Here is a 25,949-nt window from a genome sequence, read left to right as displayed (position 1 = left end):
CCTACATATGCTCAGCCTCACTACTGGCTGGACCTAGGCACATGGAACCTCCATCAGATGACCACATTTAGCAACCCCTACTATCTTCTGATTTTTAGAAGACAAACAAATGATGAGACTGATGAATGTGTCTTAACTATACTCAGTTTTGGCAAACAGCAAAGGTTGCCAATACAACTGAGCAGCTTTGTATGAAGTCAAGAGCAAGCGAGGTTCACAAAGACACTGAACATTCATTTAAGTAAGGTAGAAATGTAGACAACTTTATACATAATATATTTTGATTTTTTCATGCCTTCAGTCTGTCAATTATATTTTTCACTATCCCAAAAGGTGGAGTTCAGCCACTGATCAGATTATGTTCCACAGTTATATTAAGTGCATGGAAAAAGAGAATTCTGTCTTAAATATTTTTGTTAATTCTTTTTGAATTGGATGGGCCTGACAAAATTTAGTCCTAGGATAAAAACCTAACTGAATCCATCCTCCAGCCACCATCTGCTGTCTTTAAGTGAGAAACACTTAGAAGAGAGAACAGAGAGAGAAACAGGGAACAGGCTCTGAAGGACGGGGAAAACATGAACAACATATGCTTATTTTTAATATGGGGTGTGTGGGAGAAGAAACAAGACTAAGAGGTACAGGAAGTTCAACTTCACAAAAATATGAGAACAAACAAACTACTTGTAAATAGGAAAAAAAACAGGTAGATAACAGGCAACATGGATTTATCAAAAATAAATCACACCAGATAAATGTGATTTATCTTTTTGATTATCTAAAAGTGCTTTTATAAAGGAGTAGAGCAAATTGTCCCTTACTTCATATGATATTTTTATAAGTAAACTACAGAAATATGGTCTAACTCAAACCTTTGTAGACTGGGTACAAATTCAGTCAAAAGTGGTATTCTTAGTGTAGCTCACTGGACCAGGTGAGATTCTTTGACAGCCCTACATACAACTAAGTATTTTTATTAAGTTTTTATTATGTTCTTATTACATTTTCCAGATTATACCATACTATATTAGAATTCAAATGGTCTTGGCAAAGTTTTGATGAAAATAGAATGAAATCTAATAAGGACACTTACAAGACTACAGATGAAGGGAGAAACAATCAACTGCATAATTAGAAAGATCAGTGTCTAGTAGTATGTGGTCTTTTACAGAGCAGGATTTGGAGTTGCATCAGGCCAGACATTGAAAACTGTCAGGAGTGTCATGCTGTTGCAAAAAAGGGAGACGTCACATTGGCATGCATAAAAAGAAGGATATCCTGTAAGACATATGAAGTGGTCCTTCTAACACTAGTAAGGTCTTAGTATCATGCTGTACAGAAATACTGCAAAATTTTGATTTTGAAACACTGTTTGGAAGATACGGACCTACAGCCTGGGTGGAGACATACATAATAAGTAGAGGTCTAGTCAACAAGACCTCAGTAGAAAATTGACTAATTTAGGTTACTGCAGTCTAGAGAAACAAAATACAAAACAGAACTGAGAGGAGATATGTTAACAGACTTCAAGTACTTAAAAGGCTGTTAAAAAGGCGAATGCAACTCCTCTAGCCCTACAGTCATTATAGTAAGAAATAACAATTGTAATTTACATGCATGAAGACTTAGGCCACAGGCAAAAATTTATAGCTCTAAGGAAAACACAGCATGGGTATAGATTACCTGCAGAGGTTATGGAAAAACTGCTACTGAGTGGCTGTAAGAACAGAATAACAAACATCTAACCTACACTCTGTGTGTAGGCAGGTAGTGTGCCTTCCTGACAGTGGTTAGGTAGAATCTAGCTGGTCTCTTGAGGTACCCTCGACCTTGATTTTCCCTGAGTTCAGTACTCAGTTCATAAATTATGAAAACTAACAGCACTGCTCTTCTGGCCTCACCTGTCAGTGAATCCTTGTTTCTGTCACTTTCTTCAGGGATTCCAATGATTTCCTGTTCATTCTGCTCAGAAAGAGAAGCATCTTTAGGTCCAGGAGCTTCTGTCACATCATCATAACCATCTTCCAGGGTATTTCCAGGCAGTGGAGAGACCTCTGGAACAGTACAGTTATTAACTATAACAGGGAGAGATCTTCCACTTGAGAGAGAAGTAGCTGATGATCCAGCGATAAGGCCCTGTAATACTGACATTATCATGATGATAATGAATGATAAGAAACCAAGAATGTTCCTGAGGACAGTAAGGTATTCCAGACAGCAATGATATAGCTCCAGTAATTGTTATACATTGCTGTAACAAGTAGAAAGCATAAATCAATATGGACGAGGGACAGGAGGGGGAAGAAGATCTGGAGAAGGATGCAGTTAGTGACAGGGTTTATTTCAGAGTAAGCCTCCCCGTTGCATTTCATAATTGCGCAATTACAAATTACTCCCTGTTTATCTCTGTCTAGCACTTGCTTCCTTGTCTTTTCTTTGCTTTAATCACTTTCTGTTAAATTTATTTAAAATGGTCTTGCTAAATAGCCACACTTGGCCATTTGCCTATGGACATGTGGTTTATGTACTTAGGCCAAACCTTTGGAGAAAAATATCTGCAGTTCTGCTTCTTTTCTCTAAGCTGAACAACTCCAACTCTCTCAGCCTTTCTTCATAGGAGAGGTGTTCCATCCCTCTAATAATTTATTTGTCCCTTCTCTGGACCCACTCTTACAGGTCCATGTCTTTCCTGTACTAAGGACCCCAGAGCTGGATGCAGTACTCCAGGTGGGGTCTCACCAGCATGGAGCAGAGGGGCAGAATCACCTCCTTGACCTGCCAGCCATGTTTCTTTTTATGCAGCCCACGATACAGTTGTCTTTCTGGGATGTGAGCACACATTGCTAGCTCATGTCCAATTTGTCACCCACCAGTATCCCCACGTCCTTCTCCACAGGGCTGCTCTCTATCTATGCATGCTCCAGCCTGTACTGATCCTGGTAATTGCCCCAACCCAGGTGCAGGACCTTGAACTTCATGAAGTGAGGTTCATATTTGCCCATTTCTCAATCCTCTCAAGATCCCTCTGAATGGCATCCCTTCCCTCAAGCTGTCAAGAGCAACACTCAGCTTGGTATTGTCTGCAAACTTGCTGAGGGTGCACTCGATCCCACTAGCTATGTCATTAATAAAGATATTGAACAGTACCAGCCCCAGTATGGACCCCTGAGGGAGACGACTTGTTACTGAACTCCATTTGGACATTGAGCCATTGACTGCCACTCTTTGGATGTAGCCATGCAGCCAATTCCTTATTCACTGAATAGTCCATCCATCAAACTTGGTTCTGTGAGTAGCCAGCTCTCTGATTACTGAGGGACAGCTAGCTCTGTAGTCTGTACTTAACTGGAAGCCATCCCTCAGAGGATATTAGTTTATAGTATATACATACATACATGGACATGAAAATAATGCATATATAAAATTAAAAGCCTATCAAAGCACTGCTATTTCACTTTCCACTCAATATCCAAACTGAATAAGAAGAGTGCTTATTTGGATTAATTGCCTTCTGGATAAGCATTTCAAAGCAAGTAAGGAAAAGAAAATATTTTAGTTTAATTTTAAATAACAAAACCCCCTTAAAATAAAAAAACCAATAGAAAGTAGAATTGAAGAATAGCACAGCAGAGAGTCAAGGGTATGGGCAGCTGAGGTCCAAAACTGCTTGTACCTTTGGCAGTTGATTTCTCTGAGACCAGGAAATAGCTAAGAGGGCTTTTTGATCAGCTCCAGGAAAATGCAACTCTCCTGCAAACACTTGCTCTCCCTCAGCTTTTTCAAATAAAAAAACCTCCACATCTGGCAAACTGCATTTTCTTCAGGTCACTCAGATTAAAATTCCCTAATCAACTCCAATGGTATGCCAGTGTCCTTATTTGGAGTATGTTCTTCCTCTGTCTTAGTTTTCCCCATTTATCTCAGAAATGAAGCAACAGCTTACATGCTGTTATGGTTGCAATTTCTGGGAGAAGCAGTTGTCATTTTTTGTGCAGTGTGCAACACTACCAGCAAACATTTACTATCAACTTCTCATATAGGAGAAAAGACTAGCATTTGTATACTAGATTGTATGACGTTCTTCCGCCACAAGAGTCAAACAGAAGTTTTTGGTTCACATCAAAACATTGTTAGTGGACATGAAGTGCAGCAAGAAAAAATTTTTAATCACCAATAATGCTTAGGAAATTAAAAGCTACCCTGATTTGGGGTCTCTTTCTTTGTAGGATCCCCAGCTTCCATTACCTTGAGTATCTCCAGGACCATTTTCTTCATCACTGTCCCCGCTATAAAACTGTGCCTTTGTTTTTGAACTCTCTGTATAAGAACCTAGGCAAATGTGAAACAGTGTGATATCAGATTAAACTCTCCTTAGCTGCTAAGACTGCATCATGAGGAAAAGAGTAGGCTACTGTAATAACACCCAAATTAAGCAGATTCTTGGGCAGTCAGTATTATTTCTGCAAGGTAAAGGGCTTACAGAGGAATAACCAAGAATCCCTCAGGGGCCCCATAACACCTCTCATGGCTCATGATGGAGGCAAGCCACAAAGGGAGATGAGCAGTTGACAAGAGGAAGCCTACAGAGACACATAGTTACTGGGAGGGAGATAAAAATTATTCCTGTATTTGTTCCTGCTTTAAATAATTGCAGTGACAGCCTTCTTTTGTTTGTTTGTATGTTTGTTTGTTTGTTTGACCAATACAAAATGAATTGTCCAAAGGAGAGGAATTGGCAGAGTCCAATGGGCTGGAAATTCCACTCTTCAAATCTAGGAATTTTCAGTTTCCCAGTAGATTTGGGATCTGCAAAGTATCAGACTGGGATCTGGGCCACTAGGAGGAATTTTCCTTTGACAAGAGCAAGACACACAGACCTGAGAGGCCAGCCATATCCTGCTTTTCCCTCATCAGGTTATAGTCGATCTCTTCATAGACGGCCTCAGAGGAGGGGTCATAGGATAGTCTGGAGCCTGAAAGTGAAAGGCAGTGATCACTCACATAGTCTCTGCTCATACCCAGGCTGGGGTCATGAAAAGGAGAAGTGATCTAAAGGAGTCTACATGGCCTGGTTGGTACCCAGAAAGTCACTGAGAGGTGCTGACTGAGGATAAGCACTGCTGAGCTCTTTCACTGCTAGATGGTAAGTGAAAATCTCATTGTGGCAGCCTCCTCAGCCAACTAAACACTTGCCAGCCATGTCAAGGAGGAATTTCATACCAGTCCTGAAGGACCCACCTCTCTGCTGTGCCCTGGCCCTTCGTATCTGTCCAGCAAGAATGGCAAGGACCAGGCATAGAAGGGCCCCCAGGATAATGCAGAGGATGACAGGTGTTGAAATTCTCATAGTGTCTGGAACAGGGTGGCGGGGAGGATCTGAATGGAAATGAAGAAGCAACAGGTGGAGAATCAAACAACCGAAAGGGCTGCCCCTCTTTAGCCTCCCGCTGTGCCCATGCTGTCAGGGTGAGGCAAGTCACCTGCTGCCCAGTTGTACTCAAGCAGCTAGAATTCAGCAGCAGGGGATAGTACCACTTGGCTCTCCTTTACAAAAAGCTGCAGGAGATGCTTTCTGATGAGCTGGAATATACTGCTGATTTACCTGCTATGCACTGTCAGGGACATTAAATCCTCATTTGATGGGAGAAAGAAAGGGGGAAGAAGGAATGTTTTACCTGCTCTAGTGGGTGATGCTGTTGTTTCTGTCACACCTGCAAAAGGAAGGTGAGTTCAGATTAAGGAAGAGGCAAGTGTGAAAAATAGGGGTAACATCTTCACATCATGTGTGAGGTTCTTGCAGTCAAAATTATGAAGGGGCTAGTCACTGGCATGTACAGCCAACGTAATGTTCCTCTATCCACCTCCTTCCCAGATCTGTGTAATAACCAAAGGATCAGTCACTAACCTGAGCAATGCACAGCAGCATCTTCCTTATGATCACAGTTTTTGCCAAACAAGGGCTTGGCAGGACAGTCCCAAAGAGACAGCTCTGTTCCTTTACAGTGCACCTTCTCCAACCAGATTGGACCAGTCCCTTCCCCGAAGGCAGCTTCACTCAGAGCAGACACAGCAGATCCACAACCCAGCTGCCTGCATACAACATTAGCATCTGCCATGTCCCAGGAATCGTCACAGACTGTTCCCCAAGAACCTTGGTGCCAAATCTCCACTCTGCCTGAACATTCATCTTCTCCTCCTATGACTCGTAACTTCTCCCTGTCTGCAAAACACAGAAACCTTCTTTATTGCTGAAATAGCAGGAAGGTCCGTAGGGGCCAATAAGGAGAAACAAAGAGGCAGAGGTACCTGAACAACTTGTAGAATTTGGACACTCAGCGTATGTGGCTGGAGATGTTGCCTCTTTTCTTCCTGCAGAATTTAAATACTGAAGTAAATAATTTGAGTATTATCTGAAAAGAGTGAAGGAGTATAAAACGCCTGAAAATTAATAATCAGGTTAATTTTTTGCAGTAATATATATATGGCCTGTTTAGTACTCGGTGGATCACTGGCTATTGCTGTGAATTAAATAATCTTCCTGATGAATGTGCTTTCTTCTTGTGTGAGGCTGCTGCAATCCCTTTCAGGAGATCTGAATGTCACCTAGAATTAATTTATATTACAGTGGGAACTCACAGGTATGAAATACTGTCATAAGAACAGGCATTAGAAATGGACCTTTAGAAATTAACTAATTCATACTTATCCGTGGCTATGTGCATGCACCTGTGTACATGCAGATATGTGCTGATATACCTCCATATATGCAGAAACACATACATGCCTCTAGACTTCTTGAGAGGTCTGATCTCACAGACTGACTGTGTATCATAGATTTTTTTTAAAAAAAAATGCAATGGCACCATCCTATCAGGGACTTCCCTGGGATTTCCACTGGGTAACTGCACTTGGTGACACTCCTGTAATTTTAATTCACTCAAGGATATAGACAAAGAAGAATGCTTGTGCCATTTGCTTGAAACTAGAAAGAACATATTATATATGTAATATATAAAATAGTATATATAATCATATTATCTATATGTAATATAGATAATAATAATATAGATACAGATAACAAAAGAACATCAACACTACAGTGTCCACGTATGCATGCATAGGTTTCTGTATATGTCTGGACAGTCCTGTAAAGATGCATTTCTAATTACCTGTGCAAGAAATATGGGTCTCCTCTGCTCGGTTGTCACATGACTGAGGATTCCAGGGGTCTGACTGACATTGCCAGAGAGAGCTATGCTGCTCAGTGCACTCAATGTGGTCCAGCCATGTGGGCCCAGAACCTCTGCCATATTTGAAGTGTCTTCCAATTTCCCCACCATCCCCGCAGTTCAGGTGTTTGCATACGGTTATTGCAGCAAGCTGAGACATACGATTGGAGCAAATGCTCCCCCATGTCCCATTGTAGAAAACTTCTAGCCGCCCAGCACAGTCATTGCCATCCACCAGCTTCAGATCAAGGAACTCTAGAAGTGAAGACATAAAAATGGAATTAGAGGGGCCTGATTTTGCTAGGAACTTGGCTGTGATGAGTGAAATCCAGAACCTGCTAATAATCCTATCCATCACTTTGAATATGAAAGTGCCAGAGGAAGCCACTCTAAAAGTGACAAACACTTAAACCAGAAGTCATACTTTTGGTATGACAAAAGCCATACACCTCTGTGTTCCAAGGATTCCCACCTCCTGTTTTCTTCTGTGCTTTTACAGGATCCATCAGTAGACAAACTGTTGTTTATTTTCAGTACTTAATTTCTAATATGCTAAGGCTTCAACAGCCAAAGGTGTTTGGTCTTCCTCATTCTATTGATTGCTGGCCATTGACTTAGTAAATTCAACTAATCTTGGCCCGGAGCTTGAACCAATATGTGCAGATTGACAAAGGGCCAGTAGCCATGTAGTTGTAGTTGCTTTTCCCTCAGTGGTTTTGAATCCTTGAATGTAAAATTCAGGACAGCTAGTCTAGGGCATAGCCACGGTGACTGCTCTGCACTCACTTCAGTGGCACTCAGACACCCTCTACATATGCAGCTAGGGACATCTTGCTCTAGAGGGGAGTAGTTATTTTCTGCTCCTTTGTGGCCCTGACACCAAAGCGCCAACGGTGTCTCTCATCTCTTGAGATGCTTATTGCCACAGACACTATATGATGCTTTTCTTTCCTGTAGGTGTATATAACAAGTTTTTTACATTGCTACGAACCCATATTGGTCCGAATGCCATGGCATTTACTGTATCCTGCTGATCAGCTCCAAAGCTTGCTGCTGTTCCTCTTCTTACTCAAAATGAGGCTTATTTCAGGTCACTTGATAAGTGGGTTTGGTCAATTGGCTGTCACCAGGGATGTTCATACATCAAAATCCAGTAATGCCCAAGAAAGCCCAGGTTCTCCACAATATGTGGAGGTCCATGGTGCTTATCCAAGCAATTTGATCAGCTGGCATGTATCTGCATCCATTTTGCATGCCTAAAACCTGTATATCTTGAGGGAGCCTTTTTACTTTGGAGTGCTTAATAGCAAATCCAGCACTGAGAAAGGTAATGATCACTTATAGCCCTTTACTTAGTACTTCTGGAGTTGTGCCTCCAATTAACACATCATCAAGGTAGATGAAAGTTCTTTGGAATTGTGTTACTTTAAATTTTGGTGGATAATGCCATGGCAGGTAGCAAGGGCTATCTATTTCTACCTTTGGGACAGCTGTTTCCACATGTACTGCACACTACTCCAGGTGAAGGCAAACGGAGGTCTTGCTTCTCTGACTAGTGGGATTGGAAAAAAAAGCGTCTGCAGTATCAGTTATAGCATACCAGGTATATTCTTTAGGTTCTAGCTCATACAAGAGTTGCAACATGTCTGGAACTATAACAGCTAATGGGGGTGTGACTTCGTTCAGAGCTCTGAAGTCTATTGTAAACCATCATTCGCCAGCAGACCTTCATACACGTCAAACAGGCCTGTTGTAAGGTGACTGTGTCTAAGACCATCCCTTGTTTTTCCAGGGAAACAATTATTTTGGGGATTTTATCGGTGGGCCCTTGGTCAGTTTGATACTGCTTTCAGCAAATCACTTGGATTGCCAAGGGACTGACACCTGGGTCTATTTAAGCAAATTCAGGAATGTTTGGAGAGAGTCCTGCTGAATTCCGTAGCTGCTTCTCACCTGTGCAATCCACACTGCCTATTCAAAAAAATCCAAAGCCTTTCTGTCTCATCCATCCATCTCCGGTGGTCAAGAAAGTCAATGTCAAGGACGACAGGGGCAGTAGGGCCAGTGGCAGCAACTAAGGTGTACTAAACTTGCCTATTCAAGCTTAGGTTCCCTTCCTCCAGAGCTGGGCATTTTTCTCCTCCAGTTACTCCAAGAACTATTTGCTTATCACTGCTACACAGGGAGGACAATAAGGTGCACTGAGTACTGCTATCATTAGTGCACGACATTGTTGAGGCAAGGCTGCCTGGCTGCCTTACCTGGACAGTCTAATAACTTTGGTTAACTTCCACTGCCAGGCCAGGGGAGAGACTCCCTGATACAGTAAGTTCAAAACAGTTGTCAGAGCAGTATGTGGTCCAGAAATGGGGTTAGCGGAAGGGTATGGCTTAAATAAGCTCTCACCTCTCTCCTGTGCTCATAATGCTAGGTCTATGAAGGGCTTTTCCTCCCAGTGTCTCATATTGTCTCCCTTTTCTTTCAGATACATCCTTAAGTCTCAGTGCGTAGGAGGAGGATATGCAGGATTCTCATTCTTTCTTCGTATGTTTTCCTGAGGTTGACCATACTGCTGGATCCTCAGTATTACCCTCATCCGCGCTGCTAAGCTTGCACTCTTCTTCTGGCAGAATGGTATACAAAGGTCACCCCTTGATCAGTAGGGCATCCCACCAGGTGGTACCAGAGGGGCATTAGTAACTGTGTCTAGCCGTTGGAGATTTCAAGCCCTGCCATTAGTGATCACAAGCTTTTCAAGGGTCCCTCTCCCTTTGCCTGTAACCACACTCCAGCAGTTCATTACCCCCTTCTTCCCAGTCCTTTAAGAGGGTAATTTTGTTTGTAGCATCAGTATGATTAGACACTACTCAACATACCTCTCCATGAACTGATCCCAAAGCCCTCCTGTACTGCACAATTGCAGTACAGTTTTTACAAGTGGCTTGTGCTCCAAACTCCCCAAAGTCCTGATGTCCGAAGCTTTCAGATGTATCTCTTCTGCTCTGGTGTTCCAGCAATGCCATAGCCACTGTGGAGGCCTCTACCTGGAGCAGTGACTGTAAGTTTCTCCACATTTCTTCATTCATTTACACTCAGAGTAAAGACCCATTGAGTGGTCACGGTCTGGGGAGCAGCATACATTTTTGTGTAGAGCTTCTTAATTACTGTAACTAGGGCTGCCTGAAAGGACTAATTTTTTAATTCATCATAAGCTTCTAGTTTCCCCTCCCAAGTCCCCTTCCAGGTCAGTCAATCTAAGCTGTAGATGCTCCCACAAGCAGCCTGAAGCTTGCAATTTGACCATTTCAGTGCTACTAGCTGCTGACTTCTGAGCAGAATCCTTCCTTTTGCGCTGAGCACTACGTAACACCACTTTACCAGACCATTACTCTGACAGATACCATCAACCAGATTTCCCCAGCTCTGCTAAGCTGTCCCAGTGCCTCTTGAAGCCTTGCTGTGAGCACATGATAGGCTCTGGTATACCCCACAGCAAAGCAACACATCACTCTCTTGGGGTTTCACAGGCAACATAACCCCTTTGCATCTCCGTGCAGGACGTTGTGGCTTTTTCTGCTGCTCCTTGCTTCTTATTAATCTTCCTCTACTCTAGCATGGATGCTCCACAGGCTGCAGTCCCTTCAGGGGTTGTATTTGCTCCATTGTGGGCTCTCCAAATGCTGCAGGGTTTGTACTTGGTCCAATGTGGCTGACCAACTGCCGTCCACAGGCTGCAGTCCCTTCAGGAGTGTATCTGTTCCAGTGTAGCTTATCCACAGGCCACAACCCTCTCAGAGCCATACCCCCTCTGGCATGGAAACTGGTCTCCAGCTATGTCCCCAGCAGTGTCTTTTCCCACTTCTTCGTTTCTCCTCTCACTTGCAGCTGCCACTCTGTCTTAAATATGCATGAGCAGAGCCACCATATGCTCCTCTGATTGGTTGATGCTTTGGTGCACAGTGAGTTGTTTCCATTGGTTTCAGAGCTAGTTGTAACTGACTATAACAGGCACGTGGCAGTTGATGACCTCCTCCCACACAAGGAACACCCACAGCCTCTGGCTGTGGAAATCTTTACAGAAACCCTCCAATTTACCCAAACTACTAATTACAAAATTAGGACTTTTGTAGACTCTTTGCATCTTGGTGGGACCAAGGGGATGTGCTGACAAACTACGCTTGTAGTCAAGAGAGCAAGAGGCTGTCCAAGCAAGTCTCCGCTATTCTCTGCTTCCCTTTCATGTAACCCTCCCCCTTCAACCCACAGGCTCAAAAAAGGATTTTCCAAACACACCTGAGCACAGCACTCCAGCATCTTCTTTATGTTGGCAGTTGTGCTGGCCCCATGCCCTAGAGGGACATGTCCAGAGATCAGATTCAGCCCCAGTGCAGTTCACATCATCCAGCCAGATCTGTCCTGAGCCTTCACCATAATGAGCAGAGACAAATGCCCTGATGGCATGTCCACATCCCAGCTGTTTGCAAACAATATTAGCATCTGATAGATCCCAGTTATCATCACAGATGGTGCCCCAAATGCCATCATGATAAAGCTCTACTCTCCCAGCACAGCGCCTTGATCCATTCACCAGCCTGATCTGTCTGCTACCTGCAGGAAGAAAATCCAGCTGTCAACATGCAATATAATGATAATGCACAGGTCAGCGTAATGGCTATATGCTTAAAACACTTTTAAGACATCATGTCTTGTTATATTCCAGTTCTTCTGTTACGATTTCTTGGGCAGAACTTCTGTGATGCTAAAACCACAAAAGGGGAAAGGCCTACTCCTGCATCAGGTAAATGTTTGAATAATTCTTGTGAGATGTTGCAAACAAGAAGGAGTGTCTATTCATACTAAGTCTATGCAGAGATCACCGTATCTTAGAAAGCCAGAGAAGCTGTTTTCTGTCTAAACTCATTTCGTTAGATAGAGACAAGAGACAGTTTCTGCTACAGATGAGTTACAAAATAAGAGTAGAAACAGTTCTAATTTACTTTAGAAAGGCAGCAGGTATCTATAAATATAGAAATGTCACAAAATGAAACCTATTTAATTCCCAAGTGATAGTCAGAATGTGTGGCAGTCATGGCCAAATTAGTGTTCTTATGGCTCTGTATTCTATTCTTTCTTTTTGATTCTGTGAGATAAATTCTTTTAAAAAATTCAGATGAAGAAAGCATTACCTAAATTACACTTGCTTCCTTAACTATAATTTGTCCCTTAGAGTATAGAAACAAGTGCTTATCACAAGCTCAGACCCATGCCTCTTTAAGATCTGGTGAGACCACAGCACAAGGTGGGCTAGAGGCAACCTAGGAAGCATTCTGTACCTTTTGCACAGTAACTCACCTGAGCAAATCACACCAACGTCTTCAGCAACTTCATTTGGTACTGTCTGAGAATGGCAAGTCTTACAGAGCATCAGCTGAGTCTCATTTCCAGTACACTGGACACTCCTTAAGCCAATAACACCTATGCCTCGCTCAGACCTTGGGAGGTAATAGGCTTTCTTGGCAATTCCACACTGGAGCTGTCTGCATACCACATGAGCATCCTTAATGTCCCAATCATCATCCAGGACTCTGCTCCACATGCCATGGAGTGAGATCTCAACTCGCCCATCACAGCGGCTCTCACCACCTGACAGTCTGAGTGATTCAGCAAGACCTGGGCTCAAGAGAGTTGGAAAATGTATTGAATAACATCTACTGTCTAACTGCGGTAGAAATAACATGCAGGACAGAGATGGAAGACAATTTTCTATGCTGTAAAAAAAATAACTCCCACCACTGGTTAAGGAAACAGCCTCTGTTAAGGCTTTCTTTGCTTTCATGCACCATGGTCTCCAATTTGAAGCGAGAAAGGCTTCCCCAGCTCAAAGGCTAGATCCTGTGAGGAGTTGGCCACATCTAAACAAAGTGAATCCCTCTACTAAATGAAGTTTCTATGCTGAAAGCAAGGTTGGAGGGGTGGGGAAAGGAAAGGGCATTAAAGACAGGCTGACATACCAGACTTGCTTGGCAGAGTGGGATCACCAACACAGCATTGGTCTGAAGTTGCAGGGCCCATAAAAGGCCACTCCTGACTTACCTGAGCAAATAACAGTGGCTGCTTCTCTGGCTGAACAGGCTGGATTGCCCAAAGTCACTTGAGCACAATCCCACAGGCAGGACTCTGTCCCTTTGCAGTGAAAAGCATCTCTCCATACAGGCCCATTCCCGTCCACAAAACGGCCTCCTGTCTGGATTGACTTTGCATAGCCACAGTTCAGCTGATGACAGAGAACACTGGCGGCTTGCAAACTCCAGTGGGAGCGGCAGAGTCTTCCCCATGTGTCTCCATGGCGGATCTCCACTCTGCCAGAGCATGTGGTGCCATTCACCAACCTGCTTCCTGGGCACCCTGAATATAAGAGAAAATGAGTCCTGAGATGTTATGTTTGTAACTGCTCATGGGCATGACATGAAAGTGACTGGGAAATGGGAAAGAGTTTTCCTTGGCATTCAGTAGTAAAAATAACTCCACTGGGCCACTGGAGCTTCCGTATGCATAACTAGGATTCATTCCACCCTATTTCACTGAGAAAAAAATGACTAGAAGTCAGGATCTGGTCCCCTATGCAATTTTTAAACTCAGGGCACTAGGTTCCAGGCTCTGAGTGAACCAATAGACCTTAATTGTTCTGACCAGCCTCACCTACGGCCTCCAGTTATGCGCCCTCGGGCTACTGGCCCAAGGCCTCAGTCCTTCAGTCCTTGCCGCAACTATGTGACTGGTGTAACTGTCTCCAGTCTTGTCTCCTGCTACTCCTGACTACTCTCCAGTTGGACCCTACATCTGATTGATTACTTTGCCTTGTCTGCGACTGTCCACAGACCTTCTTATCAGTACCTCCCTCTGGCCTCTGTGCAGATGCTTTGAATTGTACCCTGGTGGGTAAGGACACTGCTTGTGTTGTCCTCACCCTCTGCCCACAGGTCATCCTACCTTGTGGAGCAGCCCTGTTCTTGCTGTTCCCTGACACTAGGAGCATTTTGCAGAGAGCAGCATTGTGGTGAAGTGCAGCCTCAGCTCCTGGAAATGCCTGTAGCAGCAGACAAAAGACAGAACTTGGCTCCATAGACACCCTCTGGATTTTGGGTCCATATTTTTTCTCAAAGGAGTTTTTGAGTTCTCCTCCTAGACGTTTCTGCTTCTCACCTGAACATACCACACGAGCGTCTTTTCCAGCAGGGCATTTATCATGACCTAGCACACTCACAGGACAGTCTCTCAGGCTTGAGCCATTGTTCTTGCAGCTGAATGTACCGTTCCAGACAGATCCATTTCCTTTCCCGAAGAACAGTCCATCTGGTATCAGTAGGGCAACTCCACAGTCCAGCTGCTGGCAGAGGGCATTGGCAGCTGGTAAATCCCACAGGTAGTCACACAGGGTTCCCCATGTGCCTCCATGAAGAAGCTCTACTCTCCCTGAACATGTGGTACTGCCATTTGCTAGTCTGTACCCACCATACCCTGCAGGAAGAATAAAGAAACTTAGCAGTTTTGTGGGGTTTTGTTGTGCTATTGCACTGAAAATTTTAAGAGAGATCTAGCTGTGAGGAATTAGCTGCAAGGAACTAGCACTCACTATGTCTCCTGTTACTGGGAAGCATGTTAGATCAGGATGTTAATAGGCCAGCTCTGAAAAAAAAAAAAAAGTCTGTATTGTCCATGTTGTAGCCTGCACTATGTGACTAAAAGTCTTGACTCTTTAAGTTCAGTCTCTCCTCTGCTCTGCTCTCTCCTCCCTCCACAGTACTGCTGCTACCTTGCAACATGTTTTCTTGCAGAGGCAGTTCCAGCGTTGCCTTGCATTTGAAGCCTGTGAGAAACTCAGAGTAGGAGCTACTAGTAGCACTCTCTCAGTTGCTGGTCATCTCACATTACCTAGTAAGCAGCAACTGCGGTGTGTAATTCTGAACTCTCATCCATGCCACAGCGTAAGGCTCTGAACACAACAGGCCATGACCATCAGCATATTTGCAATAATTTAAGGGCAGCATGGGTAGCACTGTGGTGTCCTCCTGCCAGCCCCAAGCAGTCCTTCTTTCTTCTCACACTGTTACTTCTTACCCTTGCCTGGTCCTTGCATCATACTTCCCTTAATGAGACCTGGATTTCCAGTCTGAGCTGTGACTCTTGGAAGATGGTGGCAAGAGCCAAGACCTGTCAGTTACTGATACAAACTAGGCTGTTTGGCTGCCATAGCTCCCCAGCCAGCACTCCACATTGCCATGGCCAGTGGGACAGTGTCCAAGGCAGTCTTGAAACAACCTGCAGCCCTTTGGGAAGTGGACATGAACTGCAGCCCTTTTCAGGCTTGTTTTGTGACAGGGTATTGCCAGCAGCTCTGCCCCATGTTTAGTTTACCCCTTTTGATTTGTGCCCTAGGGAAAAAAGTTGTATTTGCTAGGTCTAATCATCACTTTTCCAGTGGATTGCCATAAATCAGCTGTATTTAGAGCCCTCAGCAGCCATGACTGTATGCAGTTCTTAAATAATGTTACTTGACAGTCACAACTAAAGTCATCTAGGTCTCTGACAACTTTTTATTTTCTTAAATAACTTAAATTTGTATCCTTTTATGTATATGGGAAAGACATGGAAGGAATCCTCAGCATTATTGAGTGCATACCTCTAGTAGCATAAAAGAAATTACAGAGATTACATACAGAAATTACATAAAAGAAATTTTGAGATCTGCATCCCTGGTGCAAAAGTGAAGTGGTTAGAACAGCCTATGTTAAATGCAGACTCTCAGTAGAGTGAATGAGAGATTGTGGGGCTGCTCTCTATTATTTCCTGGCTTTCCCTGGATGGCTCAAGGCCTGAGAGGGGAAGCACCCAAGAACCCCGAGGACCACAGAAATATACAGAGGGTCTGAACTGTGGGCTGACGGAAAGAAGACATATAGGACACATGTTAATTACATCCATCTGTCCAAAGTCTCACCTGAACATACAACAGTGGCATCATGAGAGCATGTCTTACTATGGTGCAGCATCCTGGGACAGTGTGCAAGGTGAGTCTCATTCCCTACACAGTGAAACTCTTCTTGCCAGATCAGTTCATGTCTGTCTCCAAAGTGAGTTCCTCTCAAGATATCCACAGCCTGGCCACAGTCTAACTCATTACATATAACAGAGGCAGTTTTGAAATCGATGTGTGAAAAACAGACTGTAGCCCAAGTTTCGTCTTGCTTTACTTTCAGATCTCCTGAGCAGGCAGTGTCCCCTCCAGTCAGACGCAGCCCAGAGAAACCTGGAAGAACATGCCAAGAAATCCAGCATCAAGGGTTGGTTGTACTGATGTAATTTAATAACTCCCATACCTTTATGGGCAAGACACATGTCACTTCTCTGAGGACCACTGACACTTTTAAATAACCATTGTAGCAATTCCTGTATGCCACTGACAAGAGAGAAAATGGTGTGTGGGAATTCTTATTTCTTAGTATGTGAAAATACTAAATCCTTGGGAAGCTACAGAAGGCAGGAAGATTTGAACATTTGCCAAATGCTTGAGAAGTAGCAATCCCCAAATAAATAAATAAATAAATAAATAGCCATTTACTAGTGTGTGTCCTTGAGACTTCATTATTCAAATGAATAGGATGCTGAAATGCCTTGGAAAGAGGAAGGAGGAAGTGTTGCACCCAACTTCAGAAAAGGCTAAAGAGACAGTCTGGAGATGTACAGGATTTTCAGCCTCACTTTGGTATGTGGGAAAAACATGGAGTGAGTCCACCTGGAACACATTGCTGGGCACAAGAAAGTGAACGGGAAGAGTCAGCATGGATTTACCAAGGGTAAATCATGCCTGTGTGACCCTATTACTTTCTCTGATAAAAGTGACTGGATTTGTGGATGAGGGGACACCAGTGCCTGTACTTACCTCACATTTAGCAAGGCCTTTGACACTGTCTTGCACAGTATTATTGTGTCCAGTCTAGGATGTTACAGTCTGAGTGGGTGGACAACTACATGGTTGAAAAGCTGATTGGATGGTCAGACTCAGAGAGTAGTGGTTAGTGGGTTGCACTCTACCTTGAGGCTGGCAACAAGTGGAATACCTCTTGTTGGGTCTTGTTTGGGACCTGTTCTGTTCAGCATCTTTACCAACAACCTGGAGGAGGTGATGGAGTGCACTCTTATAAATTTGAGGGGTGAGGGGAGATAACCCAAGGTCAGACCTGCCATTTGGAGGGACCTGAACAGGTAGGATTAATGAGGAGAGAAGAACCTTATAAAAATCAAAAAGGACAAATGTAAAGTCCTGAAGCTGGGAAGGAAAAACCTCTTGTGATGGTACTTTATCCAAAGAGCAAAACCAAGCATGTCTTACAGAGGAAGGCAGACAAACAGACATTGGATTTGTTTGCTGTTGCAGACTGTCCTGTCTTAGCTTACATGAAGGTCTGGAAAAGAAGGGCAGTTGTATGGCATAACACAGCATTTTTTTGCTTCTCCATCTACACCTGCCTTTTCAGCCCCCATTCCTGGTCAAAGACGAGTTTAATACTGCTCTTCTGTTGCCTGGGAGAGCTGTGGCAGAAGGAAATACTGTTTCTTTTTCTGTTCTATGTAATTTACTATGACTACTTCCATTCTATGTCATTTCAGTGCCCAGGCAAAGGAGAAATACACATGTAGTCAGCAGAAGACTTAATGCTGGTGCAACTTGCTTTGACTGAGTGGAAGCCACGAAGAGAGTGTTACCTCTGTGCAGTACTTGGCTTTATGCAGCTAGGACAAAGTTTGGTATCAGCCTCAAAGAATTTTTCTATTACACAAGGTTAGATTACTTCTTACCTGAGCAGATTACGCCAGTATCAAAGTAATGAGGGCAGGTAAAAACACCCCATCCTGTATGTGAGCAGTTCCAGAGGGTGGATTCATCACCATGGCAATCAACTCGATACAACCATGTTGGTCCAGATCCTTCTCCAAAAGGAGCTCGATTAAGGGCCTGAACAGCAGATCCGCATCGTAATTGCTTACAAACAACCTCAGCATCTTCTATGGTCCAGTCACCATCACACACAGTTCCCCACTGCTCCTCATGTTTTACTTCCACTCTCCCAGAGCAGGGACCAGTTCCATTTGACAGCCTCAATTCATCAGCACCTTCATACACAGAGACGGAGCAAGGTTATGGAACGGACAGTGCTTTACCATGATTGTCTGTTGCAGATGGTTAATGAGATTCTAATCGCTCTTAATTTACTCTTAAATCAGACTTATTTGGTTCACCTTTCTAAATAGTCTAACTTAAAGTTTGTTTGCAGGGAGTTGTGTTATTTTGAGCTAACTGCACAGATAAAATGTAAGTTATTTCTAATGGCAGCTGAGCTTTCTCTTCTTCTGACATATCAGGGCTGAATAATGTTTCTGCTCTGTGGTTGACAAAGGCTTCAACAGAAACTCCTCCTTTCTCTTTGTTGCTCTGCCATGATGATGTCCAGCTGAAAATGTTCACTGGGCACCAATTTCTTGTCTGTCTCAATTTCTTCCTCTCAGACGCACTATTACTTACAACTCAGTGTCCCAATACTCTTTATTCTTCCCCTTCTCTCTTGCCCTAGCCACAGGGCATCCTAGTCAGGGGTATCTGACGAGAGAAGTGAATCACTTATGAGGGGTGGCAAGCTATCTCAGGAGATGCAACAGCATAAGCAGAAGACAGGTTTTCATGTTGTTCCTCATGCCCCACCATCTCTTGGGGTGGGGCTGATGCCAAAGAACCCACTTTTCCATCTATTCTCAGAGGTCTGCCTCTTTCCTTAATATGGATATGCATTTCCCAGTCCTTTTACCTGTGGACTCACAAAATAACATTACAGTCATCATAGAGTACTTGATAAAAAGCCTGACAGAAGAGGTAAGATGCACATCTTGGTTTCTTGCTTTACAGTGTTGGACTGCTACTATAGATGCTTCAAATATTATACAGTAGCTTAGTGACTTAATGGCTAGAAAACACAGGGAGAAACTTATTACATTCAAATGCAGGAATGATGGTGGGACACTGAAGCAGTTCTTAGGAAGCCAAGCTACACAACGGCCTGCTAGGACCCAAGAAACACAGGGGAACAGGTCTGAGTCTGCATCTTACACAGATGCAGTAAACACTGGAAAAACTGAAGCATGTAGCCTAAGATGAAATGAAATGAAAGAAGTGGACTGGTTTAGGAATTGTCTTAAGTTTTTTGTCCCAGTCAGGAACTTTAAGGCAAGAGTTTTAGAATAGCTTTTTATAGAAAAGATTCTTTACTTGCAGGAAGGTGCATACCTGCTTTAGTAAAACACATACACAAAATCACAGAATTATGGAACATTGAGTTAATATTCTGGACTGACGTAGGCAATGATTTTCTGTAGCTATTTGTGAAAACAAACATTGAAACAAAAACCCCACCAAACCTTCTGCCAAATTCCATCAAAACCAGTCACTGTTTTAATTAAACAACCCCTTCTAGGGCTCTCCCAGCAGGGTGTTTGGGTAGGAGTAAGTGTGGGAAAATAGAAGGGTAATTGGATAAAAGGATCAGAGTCAAGGGGCACAAACCGAAACACAGGAGTTTCCATCTGAACATCAGGAAACACTTTTTTACCATGAGGATGACTGAGCGCTGGAACATGTTACCCAGGGACGTTGTGGAGCTGGCTTCCTTGGAGATATTCAAAAGACATCTGGACATGGTTCTAACAACTGTCTCTAGGTGGCCCTGCTTGAGCAGGGGATTGGACCAGATGACCTCCAGAGGTCCCTTCCAACCTCAACCATTCTGCGATTCTGTGAAAAGTGGTGAGTAAGCAGGCTGTTGGTCAATATGCTTGTCTGGCTATGCCCTGCACCCGATCAGCACTGTCTTTTGTGTCTTATTAAAATCTATTTCTAACTGTCTTCTGGGGTGAGGTGACTCTATTCAGTGTGCATGTGTGTGTATGGAGTTTTAAGTGCCAGCAGCTGGAGCTGGACCGCAGGTCACAGAAGCATGTCTTTGGTGCTGTACCTGGTTTTGGCTGGGATAGAGTTAAATTTCTTTATGATAGATTGTACGGGGCTATGTTTTGGATTTGTGCCGAAAACAACGTTGATAACACAGGGTTGTTTTAGTTATTCCTGAGCAGTGCTTACACAGAGTCAAGGCCTTTTTGGCTTCTCACACTGCCTCACCAGTGAGTAGTCTTGGAGTGCACAGAAAATTGGGAGGGAACACAGCTGGGACAGTTGACCCCAACTTACCAAAGGGATAGTCCTTACTATATGGCATCGTGCTTAGCAATAAAAGCCGAGGGAAGAAGAAAAAAAGGGGGATGTTTGGAGTTACGACATTTGTCTTCCTAAGTGAACATTATGTGTGGTGGAGCTCTGCTGTCCTGGAGATGGCGAATAGCTGCTTGCCGATGGGAGGTAGTGAATGAATTCCTTATTTTGCTTTGCTTCTGTGCAACAGATTTTGCTTTACCTACTCAACCATCTTTATATCAAACCATGGGTTTTCTTACTTTTATCCTGCCAAATCTCTCTCTCATCTGTTCACTCAACTCCTGCTCAGATTTTGGCTAACCCAGCTCATGCTAAGGCCTGATGTATGCTAGGGGCAGCGCCATTAGGTCAAAGAGAGAGCACCATGTAGGTGGGACAGGTGACCAGAAAGATCTAGAGGACCATTATGAAGCCATTATCACCTGCAGAGTACTTGCTTCTGCACTTATCATCTTTGTCTGGAAGTTTCTTCAGAATCTGCTAACTTATGGAAATGGTATAGACCAAACTTCCAAGCTGGAACATATAAAAACATCAGCTTACTCAAAAAAAACTTTGAAGCAGATTCAACAGCAGCTGGACTGCTGAGGCTTTCATGCTTCCTGGTGTGATACAAGGGACTGCCACACCGTGATGGAGGTGTGTTAGTGGATGTGTTAGTTAGATGGAGGATGAGTTAGGTAACTAATTTTTTTTTTTCTCTCATAAGTGAACAAATTAAGAGTTATTATAATGGGTTATTAAGCTATGAAACCTGATGACCTGAATCAGTGAATTCACATGACAGACTAGTCTGGGCAAAGGGGAAATGAGCCCTGTGTTTGTTTAATGTATTTCTTAATGAGCTCCTAAAATAAAGTTTAATTCATGGAATACTTTGTCCTGTAAATTTGAGAGATCCAAACAGACTGTGACACCCATCCCACCAGGGGGGGTGAGCATGTGGCTGTGTGGTGCTTCACTGCCTACTTGTGTTAAACCACAACAGAGGCCAGCAACTGGAGGGAGTGAGGGCCACCGCATGCCAGTTTGTGATTGCAAGTGATTCAGTGCTACTAGTTGCAGAGTGAGGTTATGCTTCGATAAGAAGGCGTTAGATTTTGGCTTGCTCCAGCTGAAGACCTGGTTCCCCTCGTAGGCCAGGGATGAGAATGTGCCGTGCGCCCCTGTACCCAGACCCTAAGTGGAGGTTTTCAGCACAAGCGTGCTGCCTCTGTTGCAGGTTGCGCACTCCCTCCCTGATGGCCGTGTCTCCCGCACTGCCTGCACGCTGCACCCTCCCTAGGGACCAGCAGGGGGCTGTGGCAGCGCGGAGAGTGCAAGTACTGCCAGAGCAGAGACGTGGATCGTAGGTGCTGATGATGGTGTCAGGGTAAAGCTACTCTTATCTGCATCGGCCAGTGAGTCACTCTGGTACTATTCCCTGTTATTAAAAGAAGTTGCCAGAAAACTCACTCTCATTCCTACAGTACTGCTTAGCTGACACTCAAACATTGCTACAAATATATCTAAATGCAGCTGTTTAATATTATTCTTCACGCTCCTTTGCACAGAAAGGCCTGTGCCTCCTCTTCCCATCCACTTGAACTGTGACTGCATCCATACAACTGGTGATACCCATTAAGACTAGGGCCACGCTACATCAAATTATCAACCATGAAGTCTTGTTCTCATCATATGGGGATGTGACCACCAGTCACAATGCCGTAGTGCCACCTCCATGTGTATTGAGACAAAAATGGGGATTCCAAAATATGGCTGTCATCATCAGCTTCAAACATGTACATGCAGCTCTAGAAGAGCAGAGAGACAAATAGCTACAAACTTCAGATATACAAGAACAACTGGGGGGACGGTATGTCCCCCAGCAAAACTCTGCTGGACACACAGCACAGCAACATCATTTTGACAGGTGTTGAATAAAGATCTGGAGTTATTCATTCTGTCTACACAGAGCTCAACAAGGGAGGCAAGAAAGTAGTAAGAACACCCAGCTGGTTTCCATTACAGCTTAGCTGCTTACTAAACTTGGACTTGAATTCCTGTGAGAATGGCCAGTCACTGATGTCTGAGTAAAATACAAAACTATTAGGCATGGCTTACCCTTCTTTCTCTCAGGACCATCAAGGAGATTGCATCAAAGACACAAATATATTTAAGCACCTTCTTGACACTTTGCCTTACAGGTTGATGAAATATCAATGTATTTCTTTTGAATTTACATTATTTTCCTATCTCACTGCCTTATGTGAAATAAAGTACGTACTTACCAAGGGAGACCTGAATGGAGAGGAAAAGCAGCCACACTACTGGAGTAGAAAGATGCCCTTTTGCTGCCATCCTGATTGTGGACAGATGAAACTTCACTTTCTGCTAGGCACTGCTTAGACCAAACTCTGCATGGGCTTCTCTGTGTCTCACAAATGACTAAGAAGGAGGAAATATATAGGTTCACATGCTAGCATGATCTATGTGAAGGAACCAATAGAAATAGTGTTCACCTTTTTAGACATTATCAACAGATTAATCTCAAATCTGAAAGAACCAAAACCTCCAATAAAATTTGAAAATTGTGCCTGTGACCATATATGAAGGATGATTGCGCATCTGATGTCATCATCGGTATTGTCTTGTTTTACTATGGGACCGACATCAGTGGTACAGACGGAACAGTAAGCAAAATGGTTATTTCTCACCTGACAAAGTGATGTGAAAGTGCAGAATATTGGTCATTTTATGATTCACTTTGGAAGAGAAAAAGGCAAGCAAAATCCTTAAATTTGTAGCTCATCCATCTCCTTGGGAGCAATTGTACTCTCACTGTAAAATCAACAGAAGTGGTGTTTATGACTAGTGGTAGTTCTGTGAGTAAAAATTTATACCCACTCTGTCTTTGAGGCAAGTGTTGCTCAGGGTTTCCTTATTCATTCAAAGCTTGAGAACTGTAAGACCATCTTGAAAGACCATCTTCCTTAGGATGCGAATTACAGGACTTCCTGTTTCCTGGGCTGAGTGTCTTTTTGTTTCAGGTTATGTATGACCATTGCCCGTAGTTCTGCCCACTCTCTCATTCACTCCAGAATGATGAATTTAGGGAAATAAAAGCTGCTGTTAATCAAACTGTGGTTAACTGAGTCATTCTTGGCAACTGGAACAAGTTGCAGAACGCTACCTGTTTACACCAGTCTGAACACACAATCCTCTTTATGACACTGACACATATGCTCTTTTTGTCAGATGTCATCTATCTGGTGTTTATCCAGAATCCTAAATTCAGTGATGTCCAAGCCTTTAGGTTCTTAGTACACCAACAAGCTCTGCAACTTCTTCCCCTTCTCACTGGTCTTTGACTGCCTGTTTAAGGTCTGTATTACCTTGCAGCAGTATAACCCTGGGTCAGACTGCTGTGGAAAGGGCTGCATGAGGAAGAGCAGAGAGAAGTCTGGCCAGAGGCTGCCCATTCTTTGCTCAGGAACTCAGACACTTGCCCATGGTCTCTGCTAGAGCTATATGGCAGCCAATCTTTGGTCTGGCCATGAACTTTGCTGATACTGCCCCTGATCTCTTGATTTGACTTTATGTCTTAAACTTGAACCTACCACTTCACTATCACCTTGTTTGGATTGCCTGGACTGCTGAATTAACCTGGCTGCAGTCACTGGACCTATTCTGTTCTTCTTGTTCAGGTGCTATGGTACCGTATCCCTTGTTGAGGATCCTGCCTCATGCCTGTCTTGCTGTCAACTGCAGTTCCTGGCTGACCTTCCCTTGCAGAAAAGCCTGCTTCTGCTCTCTGATACAGACCTCTGAAAACAGAAAGTCACTGCCACTCCATTGGAAATCTGTCCAGGGTGAGGAAAAAAACACTACAGATGTGTTAATGAGTGATAGACAAGGTATCCTTATAATGTCTGTTCCTGTACTGAGATTCAGTGGTTTCACTCAGTGCTCTTTTCCTTGCTGATTAGTAGCCATCAACAGAATTCTCACTGACATGAGCCCTAACAAGCTGTGAAATTTTGCAGCCAAAGTTGGATTGCATGAGAATGCAGGAATAAAATAAAGAATTTCCTGAGCTGTATGAGAAACATCATACTAGTATGAATTGCCTGTCTTCCCTATTATACATTCTGTAGACAGAATGAAGTATATTTCTTCACAGAAATTAAAATGGGGTCTAAGGATATGGTTGACAGCTGTTTCTGTGTTTGCCAAGTAGGTACTTCAAGGCATACTGCTTCCCAAGGAGCACTTTCTTCCAGGGGCTCCTGCTGTCAGCTGTAGCGGTACCTTCTAGCTAAAGATCACTTCTCAGTTCTTTTGCATGAAAATTCTGGTGTTGATTCAGTTTTCCTTACTGGGATGAGCAAAAATTAAGAGCTGGGCAGAACCCACTGCTTTCCAGCTTGAAAGGAAGGAAGAAGAAAAGTAAATATGGGGCAGGGCTCCAATCTGGTTGGAGCACAGAGTGAAAATTTGTAGTTCTCAGGATCTGTCCATATACAGGAGATACTTACCTTCCTGCAAAATGGGCATACATGGTGGGAACAGCCCAGTAAATATCCCACAGTTTTATAAGGAAATCTCCAGTTTATATCATAGGTATAATAAGAAATAAGTAGGGTAGAACAGAGGGTTCTCTCTTCTCTTCTGATGCTCCTCAGTTCTGCCATTTTGCATTTGCAGAGAAATGTATCATAGGGAACTGACACACATAAGGATGTTTTTGCAGCATGGCTTTGAAGCAGACTATGTGGGTACCACCAATAGGTTGTGCAGTGAGAGCAGTTGGAAGACTCATGTGGCAGGACCCCACAGCTGAGAGGTTTGTAAGGACTGCTTTCACACAGACTCGCCTAAGACACAAGTACCATGGGGACACTGGGGCTTTCATCTCCTGGAGCAAACAACGAAGGATGTGGTTAGAGGCTCATCTCATTTTTGAAGCAGTCAGCACAAGCATTGTCTAAGTAAAAGTTGGTCAGGGACTGATTTCTGGGTCCAGTGTTAAGTGACACAGACTGACATGCATCTGCACTGCATAGGATTAATTCCCTCTATATCATATTTCCCTTGAAGTGCACCAAAGCAAAGCTAGAGACTGAACCAGCACCTGAGCCACGGACAGAGGTTAAATGCTTGAGTTTGCTTGCTTATTTGCAGTGTAGGCGTATCCACAGGGTCCCTCCCATCTCTCTCTCCGACAGCTGAAGAACTCCCTGATCATCTTGACACCATTAAGATGAGTTACATAGAGTAGGAAGTCAGCAAGAAAATTCCTTCCTTGTAGTCTATAATAAACTTTCTTTCTGAAAGAGTTTTCACAACCTGGCAGTATAGAGCTGTCTAGTGGGAGATTTCTTAGGAAGCAGTTGTAGTGAAGATGGCTAAGAAGACCCATT

General features: G+C 43.6%; 1 protein-coding gene across 1 annotated transcript; it reads right to left on the bottom strand.

Moving 5' to 3' along the window:
* Nucleotides 1-1,746: 1,746 nt before the first annotated feature.
* CD163 (CD163 molecule) lies at nt 1,747-22,887 on the bottom strand. Its single transcript, XM_064441946.1, has 15 exons — nt 22,818-22,887; nt 18,087-18,401; nt 16,228-16,536; nt 14,433-14,747; nt 13,323-13,634; nt 12,582-12,899; nt 11,523-11,837; nt 7,170-7,484; nt 6,307-6,369; nt 5,906-6,220; nt 5,676-5,711; nt 5,235-5,376; nt 4,878-4,966; nt 4,246-4,317; nt 1,747-2,054 (listed from the first exon to the last, which is right to left on the bottom strand). The coding sequence occupies exons 1-15, from the start codon at nt 22,885-22,887 to the stop codon at nt 1,747-1,749; spliced, it is 3,294 nt and encodes a 1,097-aa protein (XP_064298016.1).
* Between the last annotated feature and the right edge of the window lie 3,062 nt (nt 22,888-25,949).

The sequence above is a fragment of the Phalacrocorax carbo genome, chromosome 1, assembly GCF_963921805.1.
Source record: "Phalacrocorax carbo chromosome 1, bPhaCar2.1, whole genome shotgun sequence".
Lineage (NCBI taxonomy): Eukaryota > Metazoa > Chordata > Aves > Suliformes > Phalacrocoracidae > Phalacrocorax > Phalacrocorax carbo.
This window is presented reverse-complemented; position numbering and strand designations above follow the sequence as displayed.

Bases quoted from the DNA above. Each gene is read 5' to 3' on its own strand.
- CD163 (XM_064441946.1), bottom strand. From the start codon at position 22,887: ATGGCAGCAAAAGGGCATCTTTCTACTCCAGTAGTGTGGCTGCTTTTC. The intron at 16,537-18,086 runs GTAAGAAGTAAT...ATGTTCTTCCAG, and splicing joins TACTGGCGTAATCTGCTCAG to GTTTCTCTGGGCTGCGTCTG. The intron at 2,055-4,245 runs GTAATGGAAGCT...GTACTGTTCCAG, and splicing joins TGGTCCTGGAGATACTCAAG to AGGTCTCTCCACTGCCTGGA.